This window comes from Lontra canadensis, unplaced genomic scaffold (genome assembly GCF_010015895.1).
Source record: "Lontra canadensis isolate GAN:19392208 unplaced genomic scaffold, GSC_riverotter_1.0 scaffold70, whole genome shotgun sequence".
NCBI classification, from domain to species: domain Eukaryota; kingdom Metazoa; phylum Chordata; class Mammalia; order Carnivora; family Mustelidae; genus Lontra; species Lontra canadensis.
The window spans coordinates 1,790,303-1,816,482 of record NW_022631064.1 but is presented as its reverse complement, the minus strand read 5'-3'; the positions used below and the strand labels follow the sequence as shown (position 1 = coordinate 1,816,482).

Below are 26,180 nucleotides of genomic sequence, written 5' to 3'. Positions count from 1 at the left end.
AAAACAAAAACAAGGGGTGCCTGGGTGGCTCAGTGGGTTAAGCCTCTGCCTTCAGCTCAAGTCATCATCTCGGGGTCCTGGGATTGAGCCCTGTGTCAGGCTCTCTGCTCATCGGGGATCCTGCTTCCCCCTCTCTCTCTGCCTACTTGGGATCACTCTGTCAAATAAATAAATAAAAATCTTAAGAACAAAAACAAAACTTTTTTTTCAAGATTTTATTTATTTGCGGCACCTGGGTGGCTCAGTCGTTGGGCGTCTGGCTGTGGCTTGGTCATGGTCCCACCAGGCATTGGGCTCCCTGCTGGGTGGGAAGCCTGCTTCTCCCTCTTCCACTCCCCCTGCTTATATTCCCTCTCTCGCTATGTCTCTCTCTGTCAATAGATAGATAGATAGATAGATAGATTTTATTTATTTATTTGACAGGGGGAGAGGAAGAGTGAGGGAGAGCACAAGCAGAAGGAGCAACAGGCAAAGGGAGAAGGAGAAGCAGACTCCCCACTGACCAGGGAGCCAGACACAGGACTTCATCCCAGGATTCTGGGATCATGAGGTCAGATGAGCCGAGGACAGATGCTTAACCGACTGAGCCATCCAGGTGCCCCTTTACTTTTTTTTAAAAGCCTTTATTTATTTATCAGAGAGAGCATGAGCATGGGGAGGGGTAGAGGGATGAGCAGACTCCATGCTGATTGGGAAGCCCCCTACTTGGGGCTCAGTGCCAGGACCCTGAGATCTTGACCTGAGCTGAAGTCAAAGACACTTAACTGAGCCATCCAGGTGTCCTGCAATAGTTTAGATTATTTTTGTTTTGTTTTGTTTTTTAAAGTATATATGCAGTTAGTCCTCAGGGATCCATCCACCTTTCCTTGACCCCATCCTTCCTGCATTTTGCAGATATGACCACTATCCTGAATCTTACATCTATTCTGATGTACGTTTGTAAAAATGATTTTACTACAGGTATATGGATCTACCTATACAGAACTCTTCTGGCATATGAATAAACTTCTCTTACTATACTCCAAAATGTCCCATGTAAATGTTTATATTTTGAACTAGGACTAAGGAGGGTTCATTCATTGCTTTTGGCTGTTTTATCCTCTTACTGCTTTATTCTAGAATAATGCCCCTGCCCCCTTCCTTTTTCAGTGACATTTTTAGGAATTGTTTTTAACAATCGTTTTGTGTTTAGCTTAACCAACACATTTACTGATTTTTTTTCTTCTTTTGGCCAAGATTACAGCTTTTATTTTCCTTTTCAGAAGTATATCTCATCGGGCACCTGGGTGGTTCAGACAGTTAAGAATCTGCCTTCGCCTCAGGTCCTGATCCCAGGGAAGCCAGCTTTTCCCTCTCCTGCTGCTCCCGCTGCTTGTGTTTTCTCCCTCTCTCTCTCAAATAAATAAATTAATTAATTAAATCTTTTTTAAAAAATCTAAAATATGGGGGCGCCTGGGTGGCTCAGTGGTTTAAGCCTCTGCCTTCGGCTCAGGTCATGATCTCAGGGTCCTGGGACTGAGCCCCACATCAGGCTCTCTGCTCAGCGGGGAGCCTGTTTCCCTCTCTCCCTCTGCCTGTTGCTCTACTTGTGATCTCTCACTCTCTGTCAAATAAATTAATAAAATCTTTTAAAGAAAAATCTAAAATATTGCAAAGCTTTGACAAAGTGTTTGATGAAGAGGTTACTTATATTATTCCCTGCACCTTTAATATGCTGAAATATAATTATTTTAAAAAACAATTTATGGGGTGCCTGGGTGGCTCAGATGTTAAGCGTCTGCCTTCAGGTCAGGTCACAATCCCAGGGTCCTCAGATCAAGCCCCACACTGGGCTCCCTGCTGAGCAGGGAGCCTGCTTTTCCCTCTCCCACTCCCCCTGATTATATTCCCTCTCTCACTGTGCCTCTTTCTGTCAAATAAATAAATAAATAAAATTTTTTAAAAAAATTTTTTTAAAGAGAATTTTGAGTAAGATGTAATAAGTAAAGTATAGGAGGAAAAAGTTGTTTACTACAAAAAAGTTGTAGTTGTTGGGGCGCCTGGGTGGCTCAGTGGTTTAAAGCCTCTGCCTTTGGCTCAGGTCATGATTCTGGGGTCCTGGGATCGAGCCCCACATCGGGCTCTATGCTCAGCGGGGAGCCTGCTTCCTCCTCTCTCTCTGCCTGCCTCTCTGCCTACTTGGGATCTCTGTCTGTCAAATAAATAAATAAAACCTTTTAAAAAAAAAAAAGTTGTAGTTGTATACTACAAAAAAGCATAAAATAATATTAAGATCCCCCAGCTCACAACAAAGCTCTACCAATTTAGGGGGGTAAAAAAGGAATCCTAAGAGTACAAATTCTACAATATCTCAAGGACAGCATTACCTCAAAGGACCTATCAAACACTTCTAAAATATGAATTTCCACTACACTTCCTAAACAGACACAAATATGTCCTCACTTTCAAGGCAGACAAGAAATCTCCAAATTGACATGAGGACTAATTTCATGGTTTCACAGGACTTAAACTAAGTCTTGTACAAGGGTAATGGTCTTTCCAAGTTGAAGTGAAAACAAAAGGCCAAATATGCCAAGAGTTCTAAGAGTCATTCCATTATCCTAAGTAATGCTCTATCTGAAGCTTTGTCATTCATCAAACTGTGTAGTCTTTCCTATGTCTACTCTTTTGCTAGTGCCTATCCCAAGCCTTGCTCTCTAATCTATGACCTTTCCTAACCAGTGTCCTCTTCATGTGTACTTGACTCCCAAACCAATCATCCACCCAGCTATGTACACCCTTTTCTTCCTAAGTCCTATGGACTTAGGTTCATGCCATGACCTTTGGCCTGCATGAACTCAAATATGGCCTACATCTATCACATTCTCCATTCTGGCTACATCATTCACAGGTATTTTAACGTACTTATTCCTTCTCTTATTCACCTAACATTTACTGAACTCCGTAACAATTTCTTGTACACAAATACTAGGCAACCAGGGAAAACGGAATATAAAATGGGTTATCAGGTATTATAGAGAAACTCATTTTAGGTGTGATAGTGGTGTAATAGTGTGATAGGTATGACAGTGGTATAACAGCTGAGAAAACTGAGATATTATAGAATTACTATAATTTTTTAGATGTGACATTACCATGGTAGTTATACAGGAAAAGTCTTTATTTTTATGGGAATACATGCTGAAACACTTAGAGTGAAGTGTTACAATATCTAAAACTCCAACCTGGTTTAGCAAAAACACATACATACACATATAAAGCAATGTAGCAGATGATGATAGTAAAAACAGGTGGTATTCAAGTAATTATTGTACTATTCTTTCATGTTAAACAGCTGTGGGCTTCTACACAAAATCTTGTAAGCAAATGTTTATAGCAGTATTACTCATAATAGTGAAATAGTGGAAACAACCCAAATGTCCATCAATGGATGACGGATAAGCAAAATATGGTTTAGTCATACAACAGAATATAGTCATAAAAAGTAATGAAGTACTGGGGTGCAAGTACTGGGTGGCTCAGTGGGTTAAAGCCTCTGCCTTCGGCTCAGGTCATGATCCCAGAGTCCTGGGATCGAGCCTTGAATCGGGCTCCCTGCTAGCGGGGAGCTGCTTCCTCCTCTCTCTCTCTCTGCCTACTTGTGATCTCTGTCTGTCAAATAAATAAATAAAATCTTTAAAAAAAAAAGTAACGAAGTACTGACACATGCTACAACTTGAATGAACCTTGAATATACTGTGCAAAGTAAAAAATTCTGCAAGTGAAAGAAACCAGATACAAAAAGCCTTACAGTATATGACTTGCACAGACAAATCCATAGAAAGAGAAAGTATATTCGTGGTTGCTCAGGGACTGGGAAAGGGGAAAGTGGGGAGTGACTGCTTAATGGGTACAGGAGTTCCTTTTTTTTTTTTTTAAAGATTTACTTATTTTTTTTTAAAGATTTTATTTATTTATTTGACAGAGAGCGATCACAAGTAGGCAGAGAGGCAGGCAGAGAGAGTGAGAGGGAAGCAGGTTCCCCGCTGAGCAGAGAGCCCGATGCGGGACTCGATCCCAGGACCCTGAGATCATGACCTGAGCCTAAGACAGCGGCCTAACCCACTGAGCCACCCAGGCGCCCAAGATTTACTTATTTTTGAGAGCAAGAGCATGGGGGAGAGTAGCAGAGGGGAAAAGAGAGGGACAAACAGACTCTGCACTGAGCACGGAACCCAAGGCAGGGTTCAAACTCAGGATCCCAAGATCATGACCTGAGCCAAAAACAAGAGTCAGATGTTTAATCAACTGAGCTGCCCTAGGATAGCCTCCCCTAGGATTTCCTTTTAAGGTAATAAAAATATTCTGGAGCTAAAAAGTGCTGATGGTTGCACAATTTTGTAAACTTACTAAATGCCACTGAGTTGTACACTTCAGTGACTAAAATGCTATGTGCATTTCACAATAAAAAATAACTGGGGGGAAGAAACAAGATAAAAATGTAAAGGAACTGCTATCACAGTGAGAAATACTGATGGGGAGGAGGTTTAAGAAAAAGAAAAACAAATAACCAACCTGGAAGTGAAGCAGGATACTGCAAAAGAATACTCCTTGCATATACTTCTTCTGAGGCAGGATCAAATGAAAGAGGAGACATTGGTGGTAAAAGATCCACAGCCTTAAAACACAGAATTCATCATTTTGAAACATACATTTACTCAGTACCATAATAACACTAAGCTAATCTAAGAACAGATGATTTTTCCCCCTACGAAGATAGAATTATCAAGCATATAAATTATCCTGTAACTATTTTTAAACGAATGAGTACAATATTAGAACAAGGGGACTACTCCACCTCCAACTGTGTCTCAAATGTAATACTACCTAATAGCAAAAGAAATGTCTCATTTTCTTTTTAATATAATCCTCTGAATCTAAAAATAGTAACTATAATTCCAAAGCAGCCAGTGAATACCCAAATACATACTTAGAAAAATAACAGAAACCAAAACATTTGAACTTTAGGCTCAGGTGCAAAGATGACAACTTACACATGCATAGCATTCCTAGACCATTTGTAACATAAATCACAAGACTGCCTTATATCAAACTACTTTCCAAAAGGCAAGTCAACATTACTTACTGGAGTCAAACCTTCAATTAGACTGAAAGGAGACAGACCAAGAAACTCTTTCCACTTTTTATGCCATTCTCCTTGTTTTTCAACAACAGAATGTTTTATATTGGTGACATCTTCCTTTATTTTACACCTACAATAGCATAAAAACAGAACTTCATTCAAATCATGAATATATAAAAGTACTGAGTAAAATTTAAGAATACAACAGTTTGCAGAGAAAAGGAAGAAAATATAATTGGAAGTTCAACCAGTATAGTACATAAAAACTGAATAAACTCTCACAATGAACATTCAGAACCTAAAGTACTTTTTTCCTTTTAAGACCAGAAAGCAATCATACATCTATTATTCCATTTATCTTTAAAATATTCTTTTTCCCTAGTTCTGAACTCAAGTCCAAATTCTACACCTATACTCTGTCCACTCCTAAAGGTAGTCCTACCTCCCAATTACTCTACTCAAATAACAAATTTTTCTGAGGCTTAGTTTTACGTAGACTCCAAAGAAAAGCTTGAGAAAGTTAAAATTATTTCATAAAGAATTATCACTAAGGGCAAATAATTTATTCTAGACAAAAAGAAAACTACATTAATTGTCCTTTCTACTTAATGTGTCTCTCCAGGACTTTTTGAGTTCTAATAAAATGTTCACATTTGTTTGCCAATGCTAAAGAATTATCAACTACATGAGTTCTGCTGAAAATTATCAAACCACCCATTCCTCCCCCAATAATGCAACAAAAGATCTTTCTACAGTACCTCATATACTTCAGATCTGATAATCTCTCTCTCTGAAGTTTGGTCTCCTTTTCCAGGAAATGAAGGTCTATTGTCATTCTTGCTGGGTCAGCCTGACAACGTTCATATTTCACTACTTTCAAGACTTCATTTAATAACTGAATAACTGTTAACAGGTTCAATTTTCCAGCCTCATAAACATTTCCAATGTGCAACTTAGGATTCAGAGGAGGGAAAAAAGTGGTTCTTTAGATAATAAACTGTTAAATAAATATATTTATGTTTTTTACTATTATATTAAAAAGTTACCTTAAAGAAGAGTGAAACAAGTCAAATGTCTACCCAAAAATGAAGCCAAGTAAATAATTTTGGTCCAACAAAAACTACTGTGAAAGGATTTAACATGCTGTGCCATATTTTTATATAATGCAAAAAAGTTGCAAGCTAGAACAACAAAAGAAATGCAAATAAATGGAAAGCAAAATAAAGACTGAGGAGAAAGAGCAGGTTTGGTGAAAGATCATGAATTCATATTTTAACAAAAGGTGCAAAGTGATGGCCTATAATAGCTGATTCCAAACTCAGACATGTTTATTTGGTCTGCATAATTCCAGTATTTTAAAAATCATTTGAATTAGCTGCCAATCAACTAAAAATCTTAGATTTCACAGAAAAATTATTATTTCTCTAAAGACCTCATCACTTCCTACTTTACCCCTTTTGTTACACACAATTAGCATATATTACCTATCTAGCCTCTGTAGGAACCTGAATTTGCAGACTCTGATTTTTACATACCGGAAATTTGCAGGGCTGGCATGTTACCTATTACAGTGAAAGCTTTACAATATCACAACACTATTTTACCTTTGTATTTCCCTATACTATAATTAATGCCTGGCATATAGCAGATACTTAATAGATTATGAGTTCACTAAGAAAAAAAAAGATACAGGCTATCCAGATGGAAATGTCATAAAAGGAAGTGGAAATAATTTGATGCAGTTCAGGTAGACAAGAGAAAAAGAATCAGTAGAAAAATTGAGAATAGCTGTCTGAAAAACCAGAGAGAGTAAAGACACAACGTCACAAATGCTAATGGGAGAAGAGACTAAAATCCTTAACAGAATCAAGAAGAAAGAGAAACCACAGGGTAGAGACATTTTAAAAAGACATTTAGCAAATAGATCACTGCTGCTCTCCTTGAGATCTTATAAAGAACTTGTACCATACCATCTTCCTACTAAGTAACCTCCTCCATGCATCTACTGTATGATGTAGCACCGTAAAAAGGATGAACAGTGAAAAGTTTATGTATATAAATATACACACTCTAATATATAATATATACACGGTTAACAATAGTCCTCTGTATGAATGCTCTACTAGATTTCGTCACAAAAATAAATTCTGGAGTAAAACAATGTAAGAAAAAGAATATACATTATTTATGTTTACATATTATATATTAGTTATATATTGAATACATGTATTTATTATTACTATATATAATAATTACATAAAGAGTTTTCTCAGTAGTTTACTTAGTATCAAATGCTTACCTGACACATTTGTTTCTCAATTCTGTCAAGTAAGAGCCTTGGAATATTGATAGCAACATTAGTTCCATCTAAAGTATATTGGTTAACAAGATTAAGGACTGCATTAACAACTTCTCTTTCTTTTTCCAAATACATGAGCGTTTCATTCACTGAAGCCCACAAAGACCGAACCTTTAAAAATAAAGACAAAAACTGTACATATCGGTACATATATCAAAGAAATGTAAAACACAAATACACGCTCACTCTCTAGAACAAATGAAGTACTCCTACAATGATTTCTGATGAGGAAATTAACTGTCTAAAAGCACTCATACTACTTCCAAAGGGGTTTTAAAACTAAAAAATGTCTCAGGAGAAAAAAAATAATTTCTCAGGAGAATTTAGCCCACCATGATTTTCAAAACAAACCTAAGAAACTTCATACTACAAAGATGCAATTACCATTTTCTATGTTTTGACATGCAATGTAATAGAAACTTTTGAGCAGGGGCGCCTGGGTGGCTCAGTTGGTTAAGTGACTGCCTTTGGCTCAGGTCATGATCTCAGGGTTCTCAGATCAAGTCTTCCACTCCCTCTGCCACTCCACCTCACTCATGTTCTCTCTCAAATAAATAAAGAAAATCTTTAAAGGAAAAAAAAAAGGAAGAAAGAAAGAAAAAAAAGAAACTTTTCAGGGAGAAATAATAAAAGATTTTCAGGAAGGGAAAAAAACACACTACATATCGATATTAAGATTCATTCAAGTTTCAAAAGGTAAAAATATGAAAAATCATGTTTTTTTTTTTAAGATTATTTATGCTATTTATTTCACAGAGAGAAAAAGAGAGAAAGAGGGAGAACACAAGCAGGCGGAGTAGCAGAGGGAGAGGGAGAAACAGGCTCCCCATTGAGCAGTGAGCCTGATGCAGGGCTTGATCCCAGAACCCTGGGCTAGTACCTGAGCCAAAGGCAGGTGGCTTTTAATCCACTAAGCCACGAGGTGCCCTGAAACCGTGCTTCTTTAAAAGCAAAGAATCTGAAACATGTATTAACCTGTCTATGTTCATTAAATGCATGTGTAAGAGCATTTACAGGTGGCAGCTGTACCTGTGGTGAGCAGAGCGTAACAGCTGTCCAATCACTAGGCCATATGCTGGAAACTCACGGAACACTGTGTGCCAACTATACTTCCATTAAAATAGTAAACAAAATTTTTAAAGAATGTTCATAGCACTCCCATTTGTAAGTCAAAAACTGCAACTAACCCAACCATCTACCTAGAGTAAAAAAAAATATGTTGCGCTATATTCATAAAACACTCCATAGTACTGAGAAAGGAACACACAACCTACACACACAACGGCACACATAAAACAGCATGAGTCAAAGAAGATAAACACAAAAGAATATATCCTACACTCCCCTTTAATATAAAGTTCAAGAAGTGTCGAACTAATCTCTAATGTAAGAAAGAAGGCAAGTGTTTACTCTTGCGGGGGAAATGGTTGTACATGAAAAGGGGCTTGAAGCTTCCAGAGTAACGTTCTGTTCCCTAAACTGTATGCTGGTTACATACGTGTATTCACTTTGTGAAATTTTATCAGGCTACATACTTATGACTTCTGCACTTTTTTGTACACATGGGATTCCTTAAAAGAATTTATAAAAGTGGGAGGCGAGCAGGGAAATACAATTAACCCATGTTTGTGTTTGTGTCTTCCCACCGTACAAAGTTAAGTGCCCAAAGAAGACTCGTTGACTGGCAGTCTAGGGGTCTCACAGGATTGCATTTCCATGATGGAAAAAGATCCAGAAACTGGTTCTCAGATTTTTTTTTTTTTTGATTCTCAGATTTTTACTTTTATCTTGTTAATGGATAAAAAACTGACCGGACTCAGGGAAAGTGGTTACAAACTCAGGAGAGAGCAATGTGAAAACTTTCACACACATTTCACATCAACCTATTAAATTTACAACCAAAGATACTGTGCTCAGTAATAGAAGTATTCACATTCACAAAGCTGGAAGATCCATGACGGAAGTGACTTTGCCTCTTTCTTTCACTGCTAGAGCTCTAACATCTAGAACACTTGGCACATGGCAGATATCAATAAAAATTCACTGCATGGATGAATAATTATTTCCTGAGGAGGGCACTCACCTTCCCCAGTGATAAACTGTCTGGAAAGCCAAATTAACACCCAAAGCAGCGCAGTGATCATAAAAACAGGACGAAGAGCTTGAGAGAGAGTTCATCTAAACATAAAGGCCTAAGAAAACACTCCAATCGCACATCAAAGCCACCCTCTGAAAACCTCAGACTACTTATGTCTGCCAGATTCCTCCCTACTGCCAAGCCAGCTTCAATGGGACTTCTCATTCTTCCATACTTAATATCTCCCTTCAGTTAACATATTTTATTTACATAAATTAATACTACTGATTAAGTCACAATCAAGCTGAACTTTTAGCCGTATTTAAAACTGCTTTTGTATATAGTCTCATAAACTATAAGTTAATTTTTCCATTATATTCATGCTTTTTAAAGGCACCCTGTTGATACTTTTATTTTTCACTTATTAATGAGTTTTTTAAAAAGTAACAGTTTAACAAAAAGAAATGACAAAAACAGAATATAAGGGTCCAATTAAGTAAGTCAACACTGCACATCATGAAAGTAAGAAAGATTAAATTTCTCCCTTAAAAAGTCACCTCACCTTTTGGATTTTCTCTTGTATATTACTTTGGTCATCATAGGGTTCCATTCTAGTTAAAAAATAAATTATCTCATTAGTCATTTTTTTTTTTTTAAGATTTTTATTTATTCACTTGACAGAGATCACAAGTAGGCAGAGAGGCAGGCAGAGAGGCAGGCAGAGAGAGAGAGGAAGAAGCAGGCTCCCTGCCGAGCAGAGAGCCCGATGCGGGGCTCGATCCCAGGACCCTGAGATCATGACCTGAGCTGAAGGCAGAGGCTTTAACCCACTGAGCCACCCAGGCGCCCCTCATTAGTCATTTTTTTTTTTATTTCATGGTAATTTACCACCAAAAGAGTGAACTGATCCATAAACCCACTCACTAACAACCATTCCAATTTTTTAAAAAATACAATTCTAGCTCAAAACAATCAATATTTTTATAGATTTTATTTATTTATTTGACAGAGAGAGAGCGAGAAAAAACAAGCAGGGGAAGCAGCAGAGGGAGAGGGAGAAGCAGACTACCACTAAGCAGGGAGCCTGACTCAGGGTTTGTTCCCAGGACCCCAGATCATGAGCCAAAGGCAGACCCTTAACCGACTGAGCCACCCAGGCGCCCCAAAAGCAATATATTTATTAGAAGAAGTGGACTAGGAATCAGAATTATCTTCTAATCCTATGGGACTCAGTTTCCTTACTGGTAAAATGCAGGAGCTGCACTAAGGCAACTTTCAGCTCTAATGTAAAAGTCACTTACTTTTTTATTTGGTTTTGCTGTTCCATACATTCTGCTCTCAAATTTCGTACTTGTTTAACTGACAATCTGTAAGAAAACATACAAATAACAATTATAATTCCACTACAATTAACTGGTAGAGGCCACTTTGATATTTTCCCCCATTTCTTATCTTTTCTCAAGGCCTCTGAAGACTACTCTTCCAAATACAGCCAGCGGCCAGCTAAAGGAGTCTAGACTTCCTCCAAGACATACAGTGTGATCTAACATACAGGTTGCTATTGAGATGGACCAGGACTTCTCGGCTCATATACACTCTGTCTTCAAATAAAATGCTGGAAGTAGGACTACTCTGCTCTCTTATCCTCGTCACACATAACTAGGGTCACGATAGGCAACATTGTAGTTTCAAGATGATTTCAAAGGATTCTTTAGTTTTCACAATAGGTAACACAACATTTAAAAAGTTGTGTTGGGGTGCCTGGGTGGTTCAGTGGGTTAAGCCTCTGCCTTCAGCTCAGGTCATGGTCTCAGGGTCCTGGGATCGAGCCCCGCATCAGGCTCTCTGCTCAGCAGGAAGCCGGCTTCCCCCTCTATCTCTTAAGAAATCTTAAGCTAGGGGCGCCTGGGTGGCTCAGTGGGTTAAGCCTCTGCCTTTGGCTCAGGTTATGATCCCAGGGTCCTGGGATCGAGCCCCACATGGGGCTCTCTGCTTGGCGGGGAGCCTGCTTCCCTTCCTCTCTCTCTGCCTGCCTCTCTGCCTGCTTGTGATCTGTGTCAAATAAATAAAATCTTTAAAAAAAAAAATTTGACACACTCTATTTCTTGAGACTAGAAACCTTGCCTGTCTTGTTTAATGCTGTACAACAGTGCCTAAACAATATCTGGCACACAAAAGTAACTCAAATAAAAATTTGCTGACAAGAGGAACCTAAATATAACACAAGATGAGATGTTAAAGAAACTATGGAATACCTACTTGATGGAATATCTACTTAATGGACACTCAACTATTAAGTAGATATTAAAAGCAATATACTTTAGAAAATTCAAAAAATAATTTTTCAATTTTTTAATAAAAGCAATATAGTATGGCAATATGGAAAAATTTACAGAATGAAATATGAAGAGAAAAAATACAAAATAGAATAGAATAGAATAGAATGAATGAGCAAAATAGAATGAGCAAATAGAATGAGCAAAATAATTACAGCATAAAGATGTAAATCCATGTTTAAAAAAATGAAAAACACCTAAGACACTGAATTTTTAAACTAAGGTAATATTTTCCTTTGCTCTAAAGTTTTATGTACATCTGCACAGTTTTAAAATATCTTATTCAGAAGTTATCTGGCTTTAAAATGAAAATAGGACACTAAGGGGTTTTGAGGTAGGCACAGATTACAGCCACTGAAGGTACACTGATGACATTTGCTAAGGAGAAAGGAATTTTCATTTTCTTTTGGGTGGGGTGGGGGGAGAAAGAGAGCATGCAAGGGAGGGGCAGAAGGAGAGGGAGAGAGAGAATCTTTTTTTTTTTTTTTAAAGGTTTTATTTATTTATTTGACAGACAGGGATCACAAGTAGGCAGAGAGGCAGGCAGAGAGAGAGGAGGAAGCAGGCTCCCTGCTGAGAAGAGAGCCCGACGCGGGGCTCGATCCCAAGACCCTGGGACCATGACCTGAGCCGAAAGCAGAGGCTTTAACCCACTAAGCCACCCAGGCGCCCCGAGAGAGAGAATCTTAAGCAGACTCCACACCCAGTGCAGAGCCATGAGGAGGGCTAGATCTCACAACCCTGAGATCACAACCTAAACCAAAACCAATAGTCAGATGCCTCACCAACTATGCCACCCGCAAGCCCCTTGCATCTTCATTTTCTAACTATCAATGTATTACTTACTGTGCATTTTCCTGATACTTTCGGGTAACGCAGTCTTCTCTTTGCAAAATGTGTAAGAATCTATTACGTGCCACATGGCATCTGGCAATGCATTTGTGCATATCTTGTGATTTTACATTAAATGTCTCTGTAAAACGTATAGAAGAATCTATATGGAAGACAAATAAGATCACAGAAAATATCAATATCAAAAATTGGAGATTCATTAATTTTAAGAGATTAATAACTCAAACAACTAACAACTCCTTAAAAACTGGTATGCCACATAAACAGATACAACTAATTTTAACAAAAGCATGAAAATCTATTTTTAAATAGGCAACTAAAAAAGGGTATCTGAAGTTGAGTTGTTTTATAGAATCATAAAAACTTTGAAAGTTTTTCTGCCCCAAATAATTCTTATTATCACAGCTTGATATATCCATGAACAAATACACTGTTATACAAGAGCAACTTCTTACCAGGATCTCTTCACAACAAAGAAAGAAAATCAATTAAAAGAGATGAGGTTAGATCACAACATATCTTTTGCTGTTTATTTTTCTATCTAGTAAGACCAAGAGGACAACCAAACAAAACCAGTCTCCATTTCTCAGGTAATTCTTGGCTGTGTTAATAATGATCAAAGCAGACCCTGAGAACAATCCATCTAAACATTTCAGAATCCACATTTTTAGCTGTAATAAATCCTACTTTAATGGCTAAATGGACAAACGGATTAAGTGGAGACCACTCCAGTGCACCTAACATTATTAATCCAGGTCCTAGTGCTACCCCCAAAGAAACCACAAATTCTATATATTCAACTGGGGATGAGTTCACTGAATGTAGAAGTCATCTAGACACTAAACATGCTGACTGGAATTGATTTAAATCAGAAATCAGAAATAGGAAAACCCATGCTTAGAAGCCTCATGCACAACAAACTCTTGCTAAATCCAAACATACATACTTCATATGAATTACTTTGGGCTAGTGCTCACTTCAACAGCACATATACTAAAGTACTTTGGGCTACATGTAATTGGAAAAGACCATCTATGAAAAGAAAAACTGGTAACAATGCTTATGTTGCATTAAATTTTACATATACAAATACTTAAAAACCAAAATCATATGTATAAGTTCTTAAAAAATCATGCATAGAAAATAAAATGGAAAAAAAAGGTTTACCTATCACATCACAGAGAAAGGATAGTAATAAATAAGAGCTCCTATAAATGGAAAAAAAGCAGTAACAAGAGAAAAATGAACAATTATGAATATAGTGTATAAAAAAACACAAGCTGCTCTTAAATACATGAAACAATTTTCAATCTAACTAAATAAGAGAAATACAAATTAAAACCACCCTGAGATTCCACTTTAACCTATCAGACTAAAAAGACAAAAATGTCTGACCACACACAATGTTGTTGTGTGTGACAGAGGTATAAACTGATCAATCTCTACAGAAAATAGACGGATAACTAACAAAATGCACAATTCCTTTGACCAAGCAAATGGTAAATGATCTTCAGGAATTATACACACACACACCAATAGTTACTTACATTCATTAGAGGCTTTCAAACTATAGTTCCTATAGAATATTAACTATTACCTTGTGAGGTAATTTAATGTTTTTATCTTACCTTGCTTTATTAAAATCTCTCTATGACTTACAAATTATGAAAAACAAAAATTTAAAACTGAAAACAAAAAAATTCTTATTAAAAATATAACTTACTTTTAGAATGGGTTTTGATATATTTTATTGCAACAAATCGTGCAAAATGATACATCAGATGAATAAACTTAGGACCACCAGGAGAAAGAAAAAGTGACCCAACAACTTGAGGAAAGCTACTTCCACATTCCACCTATGGAAAAAAGAAATAAGACAATTTGAAGACTTTATGAATAATAACCTTATCAAGTAATAACCATAACTCTGGGGAGCCCCAGCTGCACAGCTGGTTAGGTGTCTCTGGGTTTTGACTTAGATCATGACCTCAGGGTCGGGATCAAGCCCCCCTTCTGGCTCCGCACTCAGCACAGAATCTGCTTAGAATCTCTCCCTCCTCCTCTGCCCCTCCCAACCCATGCTTCATGGGTGCTCTCTGTCAAATAAATAATAGATCCTTTGAAAATAGTAATAATAATAGCCATAATTCCTACTATGTAAAGATTATTCCATTTGAACCAGAAATTGAATATTTTAATATTTCTAAACTCTTGGTGGACTTGGTCACAAAAAATAATTATAATATAAAGCCATAATTATGGATACTATATGGGGACACAAGTTAGAGTAATCTATCATCAAAGAAGTTTTCTTTAGGGGCACCTGGGTGGCTCAGTGGGTTGAGCCTCTGCCTGCGGCTCGGGTCATGATCTCGGGGTCCTGGGATCAAGTCCCGCATTGGGCTCCTTGCTCGGCGGAGAGCCTGCTTCTCTCACTGCCTCTGCCTGCCTCTCTGCCTGCTTGTGTGTACTCTCTCTCTCTCTCTCTCTCTGGCAAATAAATGAAATATTTAACAAATGAATAAATAAAATCTTTTAAAAAATAAAAAAATTTTTTTAAAGTTTCTTTAAACAAAAACTATGACATAAACTCACAAGAACTCAGAAACCTATTTCCAATGCATCTAGGCAGCAAAGCTGGTTTCCTAGAAATACACAAAATCCTAACTAAAACCACCAAAAATATTATTTTAACAAATATTTCCTCGCTATTATACTGTTAGCATAAAAGCATTAAAGACTTCACCTCCAAAAAATTAATGTAGGATTATACTTCAATAAAGCCAAAAATAAAATTTAAGGTAGTTGTTTTTGTTTTTGTTTTTTAATTTTATTTATTTGACAGACAGAGACCAAAAGTAGACTGAGAGGCAGGTAGATAGAGAGAGGCGGAAGCAGGCTACCCGCCAAGCAGAGAGCCCAATGCAGGGCTCGATCTCAGGACCCTAAGACCACGACCTGAGCAGAAGGCAGAGGCTTAACCCACTGAGCCACTCAGGCATCCCTTAATGTAGTTTTTAACTTAAGTTTACATCTTCCAGAAAGAGCATACTTACAGAAATCTTTTTTAACCATTCATAGCAATGTTTACGGAATTCAGTGTCACTCTTTTGGTCAAATGGAGGCCAACAAAGCCTTAAAAACAGATATAAAAGCATTAGAATTATGAACAAAAAAACTTGGCAAAATTTTTAAACATGAAGCTTCTGTCCTATACTAGAAACATAAATGATAAATGAACCAAAGCTAGTATTTATAGATTTCAACTAAAGAAGGACACCAACCTGTGAGAAATTGGGTATTTTCCTTTATAAATTACTATAAGGTTGAGGCCAGTTTACCACAAATTATCAATGTATACATATATTAAATGAAGGAATGAAACATCATTAAAATTACTACAAATTAGCTAAAGAAGACAACACTCTCAATGAATTCACTGAACTAAGCAAAAAGATGGTATTAATAAATTAGTATGTTAAGCCTGGGGGGTGGGGGGTGAGAGAGAAACATAAATGGTTGAACAGGAAGAGCCAGAAGGAATGACGTGAGAGCTTTAGACTTGCAGAGACAACCCATAACACAGTCAGTGTGTACTACTGTTTTGTGTATAAACAATATATAAAATGATTAAAAAGTTTTGCCTCTGTTTTAGTCAAAAACAATAGACTTAAAATTTACCTATTACTTTCCCCTAATAAATTTTTATTCTGAGACATAATTATTTGTTTAGGACCTCTATTTTTAATACTTCTATGTCATACATTCTATAGTCACGTAAAAAATTAAGTATGCATGAAAAAAAAGGACTAAAAGGCTAAAATGTCAGCAGTGATATTTTCTGGATAGTGAGTTTAGGAATGATGTTTACTTCCATCTTTACATTTTTCTGTATTTCCTGAATTACTTAAAATGAACTGTATTTTGTTTATAATCAGAAAAAGGGAGGAAAATTAGAAAATCTATTTTTATTTGGGCAGAATAAGTCCTATAGCTTAAAGATAGAGATTTCTAAAAAAAGATGTTTTAAATATACATGTGCTCCTGGTCACTCATAGCTTTAACTGGACACAGAATATTAAGAATAAATTATCAAAAATAACAATGCCTAAACAATTTACTTGTTGCTTTTCTTCTTAAGATTTATTTTTAGAGACAGAAAGCACAAGTGGGGGGAAGGGCAGATGGAGAAGGAAAGAATCGTAAAGCAGACACTGTGCTTTTCTATTTAAGAGGATAAGAGCAAAATACAAATATCAAAACAAACTTAAACACTTTTTCTGGTGGCAGAACCCCAAATCACATGCAAAATATCTTGGAACCAAAGTTTACAGGTATTCATGTTTTTATCTCCTCCTTAAACTAATACTCAACAGTATCTAACATTAGACTAAACTTAATAGGAATGATTTTCATCTACAGCACTTAACACTTATATATCACTGACAAAAATAATAAGGATTTAGAGACACCCAAAAAGTAAAAATAGACAAGGGGCGCCTGGGTGGCTTAGTGAGTTGAGCCTCTGCCTTCAGCTCGGGTCATGATCTCAGGGTCCTGGGACTGGGCCCCACATCGGGCTCTCTGCTCCTCGGGGAGCCTGCTTCCCCCACTCTCCCTGCCTGCCTGCTTGTGATCTCTCTCTCTCTCTCTCTCTCTCTGTGAAATAAATAAATAAAATCTTAAAAAAAAAAAAAAAGTAAAAATAGACAAGACAAGTAATATTGCCTATAGAAAAAGGAGTAAGGCAGGGGTAATCAGCAAAAAAAAAAAAAAAAAAAAAAAAAAAGAGAGAGAGTAAGGCAAAACTATACAAATAGATTGGTACCAATTAACTGTTTGGCCTAATTGTGACCAAGAAGAATGTTAGAAACTAAGTATATAAAACAAAAGTCTTATCTATAAAATAATCAATGATTTTAAAATATATGATTTTAAGATAGGTACCAAAGAAAAAATCACTCAGATTTACAAAGGTCAGGCACTAAATTTGTAAGATTCAAACCTGACTTTTGTGATATCCATTCATACTAGTGAAAGGACAAAGCTGAAATTCTGGCTTATATCAGAGCATGTCCCTTTTCAAATTTGAGAATGACTACTTATAAAAAGAAAAGAAAAGAACTTGACTCACTTGAAAACTTCTTTGGTGAGAGACTGGTCCAGTGTTTGAAACAAAAAATAAGAAACAATTTGAAAGGCATCACGGTTCAACTTGTCAAACATGTTCCTAGTAGTTTAAAAAGAAAGAGAAGCAGGGAAAAAAAAAAGAAAAATGGTTAATAAAACTAGACAGCATCAAAAGCTGTGTAAGAGTTTAACACAAATTAGTATTTTTCATTCTCTTCAAGAGGTCAAAGCAAATTAAGTTTAATTCATATATATTTTATAATTAATAAAAACAAGTAGGGTGCCTGAGTGGCTCAGTCATTAAGCAGCTGCCTTCAGCTCAGGTCATGATCCCAGGGTGTTGGGGCAGGCTCCCTGCTCAGTGGGAAGCCTGCTTCTCCCTCTCTCACTCCCCCTGATTGTGTCACCTCTCTCCCTGTGTCTCTCTCTCTGTCAAATAAATAAATAAAATCTTTAAAAAAAAAAAAAAAAAGAAAAACAATAAAAATTTTCTGATTCTGATAATACTGATCAAATAGAACACTGGTAGAACTTCCTTTATCGAGGGGCACCTGGTTGGCTCAGTTAAGCCTCTGTCTTCAGCTTGGGTCATGATCTCAGGGTGCAGGGATCGAGCCGCACATCGGGTTCTCTGCTCAGCAGGGAGCCTGCTTCCCCCCCCCACCTCTGCCTGCCTCTCTGCCTACTTGTGATCTCTCTCTGTCAAATAAATAAATAAAATCTTTAAAAAAAAAAAAAAAAAACTTCCTTTATCGCAATGAGAATATTCTACAAAAAGAAAAGGAAAACCTAATTAGGTGGAGAGAAAACTGTGGCCTATTATATCCTGAAAATGATAGAAACCAATATCTACTGAATAACAATAAAAATAGCTACCAATAGTTTATCATTTCCCAGGTAGTATTTTTAGCCTTTTACAGGCAATAACTCATCTAATTTTTACCACAACCATAAAGTTAAATACTGTACTAGCTGCTTTACCATGGATTAATTCTAATGACATCAGGTTGTAGTTTTTTAAATTTAGAGAGATTAGATAATTTGCCACAACTATCCAAAATCACATCGGGAAGCAGAAGAGCAGTGACTTGAAATATGTCATCTGACCCCAGAGTCCAGGGTCTTAACCATTACATTTTAACCCCAGAACCACCCTTATATGATGTAGTTCCATCAAGTCTTTTAAAGTTTTGATTGTCCTGATTTTCCTAATCAAGACAAGCCTTAAAAAAATACAATTACATTAAAAATAACAACCAACAGGGGCGCCTGGGTGGCTCAATGGGTTAAAGTCTCTGCCCTCGGCTCAGGTCATGATCCCAAGATCCCGGGGATCTTGTTCGCTGGGGAGCCTGCTTCCTCCTCTCTCTCTACCTGCCTCTCTGCCTACTTGTGATCTCTCTCCGTCAAATAAATAAAAAAAAAACTTAAAAAAAATAAATAAAAATAAATAAAAAAATAAAAATAACAACCAAGAAACCAAACCATATAAGAAATGCTACACAGCTATAAGGAATCAAGAGTTAGTGTAAGGGCAGTACGGGAGCCACTGGCCCAGAGTCATCAGCCACTGTTCTAGGATGGATGTCCACTCCTCACACCCTGTGTCTAGTAAGACACAGAAAATTCAGGCTTCAGGAACTGCCAGAGCCAGGAGGAGGAGAGTTTTCTGAACTTCATCTACAACAACCTGCTGATGAAAAAGGATCCACTTGGGATGTCATGTTCCACTGTATGGCCCACCTGTAGGACTTTAAGCTACACTTTGGCAATTCCCAAGGCAAACCAAGTCAAACTTGGCACAGAGATACAGCCGCCATTTTTCAAAGTCCCTGTAGTAAAGTCTGAGTAGTAGCAGGGGAAATGGAGTGGGAGAAATGGGGTGGCTGGGTGACGGACACTGGGGAGGGTATGGGCTATGGTGAGTGCTGTGAATTGTGTAAGATTGATGATTCACAGGCCTGTACCCCTGAAACAAATAATACATTATATGTTAATTTTAAAAAATTTTTTAAATTTAAAAAAAAAAATTTAAGTTCTCTGGGTAAGTGAAAAGGGGATAAAAATGCAGCACACATCCCAAGAGAAGTTAAAAGTTTACACTCAGGGGCGCCTGGGTGGCTCAGTGGGTTAAGGCCTCTGCCTTCGGCTCAGGTCATGATCCCAGGGTCCTGGGATCGAGCCCCGCATCAGGCTCTCTGCTCAGCAGGGAGCCTGCTTCACTTCCTCTCTCTGCCTGCCTCTCTGCCTACTTGTGATCTCTGTCTGTCAAATAAATAAATAAAAAAAATCTTTAAAAAAAAAAAAAAAAAAAGTTTACACTCAGGAAAGAAAAGAAATAACCTGTCAAAGTTATCATATAAAAGATTATAAGAACCCTACCCCATTATTCTAGTATAAAAAGGTCATCTGCATGGGTGCAAAAGAGAAGAGTTCACCACAGTAGTATCAAAAGAAGTTAAAAGCAAAAGAAGCAAATAACTATAAAGGAAAAGTCTCAGAAGAAACCGAGGACATCATCAAAAAGGGGCAGGGGAAGCTCATTAGAACATAATAGAATATATCTAAGGATATTCTATGTGCTAATATGAAATATTTTTAACACTTAAAACAGAGATCTGAGATCTTTTCATGTCTGGTACATTTTCAACAATTATCTGTAGGGATATCTCAATTGTGTGATTCCTTATTTTCAAACTCAAGAAAAAAAAAAACTGGCTTAAGAGTTAGCAATTACTTGGGGTGCCTGGGTGGCTCAGTGGGTTAAGCCTCGCTGCCTTCCACTTAGATCATGATCTCAGGGTCCTGGGATCAAGCCCCAGGAAGGGCTCTCTGCTCAAGAGGGAGTCTGCTCCCAGCACCGCCCCCCCCCCAACTGTTCTGCCTACTTGTGAACTCTGTCAAAGAAAAAAAATCTTAAAAAAAAAAAAAAAAGTTAGGCAAATACAAAAGGAGCTGTGACACACTGGAATGCAGGACAAATGTAGGGGAGTACACCTTTGAACAGAAAAGGCTTTGTTCTCAAGTTGAAATAAAATGAGTTAAGATTAAAGTTCCCATGCTTATCCATATGTCAAACAACTCTTGTCCTTGAAATGTTTCTATTCCTCAACTAACACAAAGGAAAATCCTTCCTTCTCATTATCTCTCAAGCCTGATATTTTTCACATAGTATCCTGTTGTCTTCCCTTTGACACTTACTAGAATTTTTAGTAAGATATTGAAGGTTTGTTCATCCGCTAGACTGAAATTCTGCAAGGGGAAAGTTTATGCCTATTCTGTTCACCCTGCGTACCCATATTATACGTAAGTGAATTTAAAAAGCTAAAAAAAAAAATGTTAAGTAAATTTGACAGTATATTCAAGTCTGAAGCATGTTAAAGAGGACACCTGCTTCAAAATGATAGCTCCCTCCTAACAACCAACTAAAATGACTCTTAGGGATAATCTATGATGGTGCTGGGGAGGAGGCAGCACAGATTTTAACTAATTTTCAAAGGTAGAAAACAGACTGCAGCTGGAAAGCAAACTCAAATTGCTAAACACTGAAGAGAAGGATGCGGTGGAAATGGCAAGCATCCTCAATGAAGGCCCGGAGAACCTTCAAGCTTCTCTGCCAGGCAAAGAAAATGAAACTATACTGTGGGCAATTAAATCATGTGAAATAACTGGACTATTTATTAATACATAAGTATAACCTTAGACATGCTCTCTACTGGTTGACAATTTTTAGAACAGACTTCTAAACAAAGCACTTCTACATGTAAATAATAGTAACCTCTAAACAAATAGTTAACCAGTAAATCTTAATTATGGCTCTAAGCAAAAAAAAAAAAAAAAAAGTATGGCTCTAACCTTTGACAGTAAAAAACATACATTTGAAAAAAGTCAAGAAGGCAGGGGAGGGCAGGAAAGTGTGAGTGAGCTAATGAATTATAAGTAACAGCAACTTTCACTGTGAAATTACATAGTGGGGAATTAAGAGATCGTTTGAACTGATACATCAAGAAAGAGACGTCTAAGCACATTAGTAAAACACTGTCACTAGAAGAAATGAAACAATCAGAAAAGTCAAAAGACTGAGAACAGTTAACAGTCTACTTATCTCGAATTTCTCTTGGGCTATAGTGGGAAAGATAATACCCCCTAAGTTGGTAAGTTTAGACAGAGAAATACATACAAAGTATCTAGATTTATGTTCATAACCGTTATATTAGTGACAAAGTAGGGAGCGATTTTTACTTTCCATTTTCATACCCTTTCCTACTATTTTTTTTTTTCTGAACTACGCAACGTCTCGGTTTGTTAATTCAAAAAGTAAAAATTATCAACTAGAAAACAACCACCATGAAAGTCTCCTTGGGTCCCAAAGCCGTTGAACATACTGTTCTCACACCCTTCCACGACCAACTCTCCATCCCTCCCTGGACTTCACAGACCACCCAGCATCACCACTAAAGCAGGATGAAGTTATCCCTCCAGTCTTGCCCCAAATGCAGACATGACCCCTTTACAAAGCGTTCCCGGCACGGTTCCGTGATTGATAGTTTCTGCCACCAGGCTGGCACCCGCAAAGAGCAAGGGCTTTGTAGCCAGTGTCCGCACAAAGTAACCGCGGGACTACTTGATTCATCACCCAGCGAGGTCCGCGAAAAGGGTGGGTCACACCAGCGCGTCCCAGCTTGGACTCCCCCGCCCCGTCAGCCCCGGATCCTTACACTCCGAGGTGCGTGTGCGACACGATCTTTCCGCAGGCAATGGTGGCCGGGCCTGGCTCGAAACCGAGCGCCTGCAGATACATCCAGAGATGCTCCTTCTCGAAAGAGGTGACCCACACCGAGCTCATCTTCGCCGTAGGCAGTATCACTGCAAAAGAAGTAAGCACAGGCCCGAGAGATTCAGAGTGGCTTTAGGCTCCCTCCCTACGGGCAGCCTGAGGTAGCGGCGGCCCCTCCATTGCCACCGCCTGTTCCTCTGTCGCCCGGAACCATGTCGCCTCAAACGGCCATGAAGTCTCAGAAAAACGGAGCCTTTAACGGTACTAGGTACAGCTGCCTAAGCAAAGCCTACAAACACCAAGACTCCCGCGCTTCCGGAAAAGCGGTAAGCGCTGGCGCTGCCTGGCTTCCGGTGGAGGAGGGACTTCCACGGCCGACTATATTTCCCGCCATGCAATGCACCCTTGTTTCCATCTCGTCCCGCCAGGCCCTGCCGAAAAACTACAAAACCCACAGTGCATTGGGTCGCCAGCGAAGTCTATTGCGTTTGCGTAACTTCAAACGCTCTCTAGCGTTGCTCCGAGGCTTGGCGCTATCTTCTGTTTTGTGGCTATGGTTCCTTTTACTCCTATTGGTTGATTTCGTCAGGTTAAAAAAAATTTTTTTTTTTTTAAATGGAGCTTTGGGACTGTGGCTCGGTGTAGAAGAAAAAGCAATGGGGGACGCCTGGGTGGCTCAGTGGGTTAAGCCTCTGCCTTCGACTCAGGTCATGATCCCAGAGTCCTGGGATCGAGCCCCGCATCAGGCTCTCTGCTCCGCAGGGAGCCTGCCTCCACCTCTCTCTCTGCCTCTCTAACTACTTGTGATCTCTGTCTGCCAAATAAATAAATAAAATCTTTAAAAAATAATAAAAATTAAAAAAATAAAAAGAAAAGAAAAAGCAATGGGTTCCATCCTAACCTATCTCACTAGCTGTGGGTTGTAACGACATCTAAACACTAAGCCCCAGGTCTGTCATTAATAAAATGCCCTCTTGTATGCCCTCAAATGCTGAGTGTTCTTTCATCTTAATGCTGTAAGAAATCTGGCAGCAAAACTGCCTCGGAGGGGGCTTTATGAGATGGATATTGACTAGCATAAATAAAGAATGGAAAGGCCAGGAGAGTAAAGTTCAGAAAATGGCAAATCACGTGCCACTCCACTCAATCTTTATATGCCAGCAATCCAACTTACATTTTAAAAAATAGCTTAATGTGTCATTCTAGGTGGATGACCTTATAACTACCACCAAGGACAAGAAATAAAACTTTTCCAGCCATTCCTGAAAGCCCTCCTTTCCCAAGAAAAGAATCACCATTCTTACTTTTATAGTAATCACTTCTTTGCACTGTCTTATAGTTTTGCCAGTTAAATGTGCTTCTCTGGTCACTATAGTTCAGTCTTACCCTTTTTATACTTGCCTTGCCCTCTTTTTTTTTTTTTCAGTCTTTAACAGATTTTTTTCTTTTTTTTAATACTATCATTTAATATACAGTCTTTCCTCCATCCTCCCTTACTCCTTTTTTTCTTACAACTTTTCTGTTGAGGAACAGGTGCTATTTGACCTGAATAATATGCCTTACTATAGGTTTTACTGATTGTGTCTTTGCTGTAGTTCAACATGTTCTTCTATTTCTGCCCTCTGTATTTCCTTCAAATTGGCCCCTGGATCCAGAGGGATTGATGAGATTCAGATATGATTCCTATGGCAAGTCTAGATGATGGTGGTGCTGTTTCATCAATCTGTACATAGCTTTATTTATGCCATTGACAGCCATTGATGCTGAATGCCTAGATCTATTAATATAGTGGACATTGCAAAATGTCAAAATTCTAATTTATTATTTGCTATGAACTGAATGTTGGTTCCTCCCTCCCTCCAATTCCTGTGTTGAAACCCTACTCTTCAATGTGATGGTATTAGAAGGTGGGGTCTTTGGAAGATAATTAGGATTAGATGAGATCATACATCTTGTGTAACCCACAAGAGGTGGAACCCTCCTGAACAGGATTAATGTCCTAAGAGTCACAAGAGAGCTTGCTTAAGGATCTGCTTTTTCCACCATTTAAGGATACAAAGGGAAGTGGATTCACTGCAACTTAAAAGGGTCTTCACCAAACCCAACCAGGCTGATATCCTGATGGCAAACTTTCGGCCTCCAGAGCTGTGAGAAATACATGTCTGCTGTAAACCACTCAGTCTAAGGTAATTATAGCAGTCCAAGATAATCATTTTTTTCTTGTTAGTAGCAATAATTTTATGATAGAAATTTTCCCACCTTTACTGTTTTATCCAGGGGTAAGGATTTAAGGAAAAACAGGGCGTCTGAGTAGCACAGTCAGCTGGGAGTCCAACTCTTGTTTTCTGCTCATGTCTGATCTCAGGGTTGTGGGATGGATCCTGTGTTGGGTTGCACACTCAGTGTGGGGTCTGCTTGGGACTCTCTTGCTCTCACTCTGCCCCTCCCCACCTCTAAAATAAATCAATAAAATCTTAAAAATATAGGTGTATACGTAAAGGAAGATAAATCGTTCATTCTTTCCCTTTATTTTTTCTTTTTTAAATTGAAGTTCAACTGAGTAACATACATTATATTATTTGTTTCAGGGGTACATGTCTGTGATTCATAAATCCTGTATAATACCCAGTGCTCGTTACAACACATGTCCCCAAAGTCCATCACCCCATTATTCCAACCCTCCACTCCCCTCCCTTCCAGCAACCCTGTTTGTTTCCTGAGATTGAGTCTCTTATGGTTTGTTTCCCTCTCCGGTTTCATCTTGTTTCATTTTTTTCTCTCTTCCCTATGATCCTCTGTCTTATTTCTCAAATTCCTCATACCAGAGAGTTTATATAATAATTGTCTTTCTCTGATTGACTTATTTCGCTTAGCATAATACCCCCTAGTTCCATCCACATCCTTGCAAATGGCAAGATTTAAATTTTTTATGGCTGTTTTTCCCTTTATTTAACAGTTAATTGGTTTGTTATCATCCCCTGAAGGTGACCAATTAAATTCTTATATGTATAATGATACACTTCGATATTTAAAAGGGTTCGCACTTGATGGGGTTCAACCTATTGCAATTATTATCCTTACTGAAGTTTAAACTGTCCCATCTTTAGTCAATGGGAAACTCTTCAAGTCAGTTTACTTGCCATCTGGAGTAGCAAGAAGTTCAAGGATCATCTTGTAAATTTTCTGCTCAAACCTGGAATCAGCCATTTCTCCAAGAAGCCCTGATTTCTTTTAGTGGGAAAAGACATTTCAAAACTACAATTTGGACACTAGGGATGTTCACAACTACTGGGTCAACCATTGTTTCTACCATTTAATACTTATTTAACGCTACTTTATGCCAGGTATTGCTCTAAGCTTTTCACAAATGTTAATTTGTTTGTTCTTCATAACAAACTCTACTGTTATGCCCATTTTACAGATGAGGAAGTAGAGGTATAAGGAAATTAAGTAACTTGTTTAAAGTCACATGACTACTAAGTGGCAGAGCCAATATTAGAACACACAGTCTTTACTCCTTGTGATAT

General features: G+C 38.0%; 1 protein-coding gene across 1 annotated transcript in view; it reads right to left on the bottom strand.

The window, feature by feature from the left end:
- HAUS6 (HAUS augmin like complex subunit 6) overlaps positions 1-22,966 on the bottom strand; it is a 42,154-nt gene extending 19,188 nt beyond the window's left edge. Inside the window, exons 1-11 of the mRNA XM_032880518.1 lie at positions 22,595-22,966; positions 17,881-17,976; positions 15,803-15,881; positions 14,470-14,602; positions 12,741-12,888; positions 10,860-10,925; positions 10,121-10,169; positions 7,422-7,592; positions 5,881-6,074; positions 5,126-5,252; positions 4,555-4,657 (exon numbers count right to left, since the gene is read on the bottom strand). Of these exons, the coding sequence (XP_032736409.1) occupies positions 4,555-4,657; positions 5,126-5,252; positions 5,881-6,074; positions 7,422-7,592; positions 10,121-10,169; positions 10,860-10,925; positions 12,741-12,888; positions 14,470-14,602; positions 15,803-15,881; positions 17,881-17,976; positions 22,595-22,722 (1,294 nt within the window). The 5' untranslated portion in view covers positions 22,723-22,966. The remainder of the gene's footprint in view (positions 1-4,554; positions 4,658-5,125; positions 5,253-5,880; positions 6,075-7,421; positions 7,593-10,120; positions 10,170-10,859; positions 10,926-12,740; positions 12,889-14,469; positions 14,603-15,802; positions 15,882-17,880; positions 17,977-22,594) is intronic.
- Positions 22,967-26,180: the final 3,214 nt, after the last annotated feature.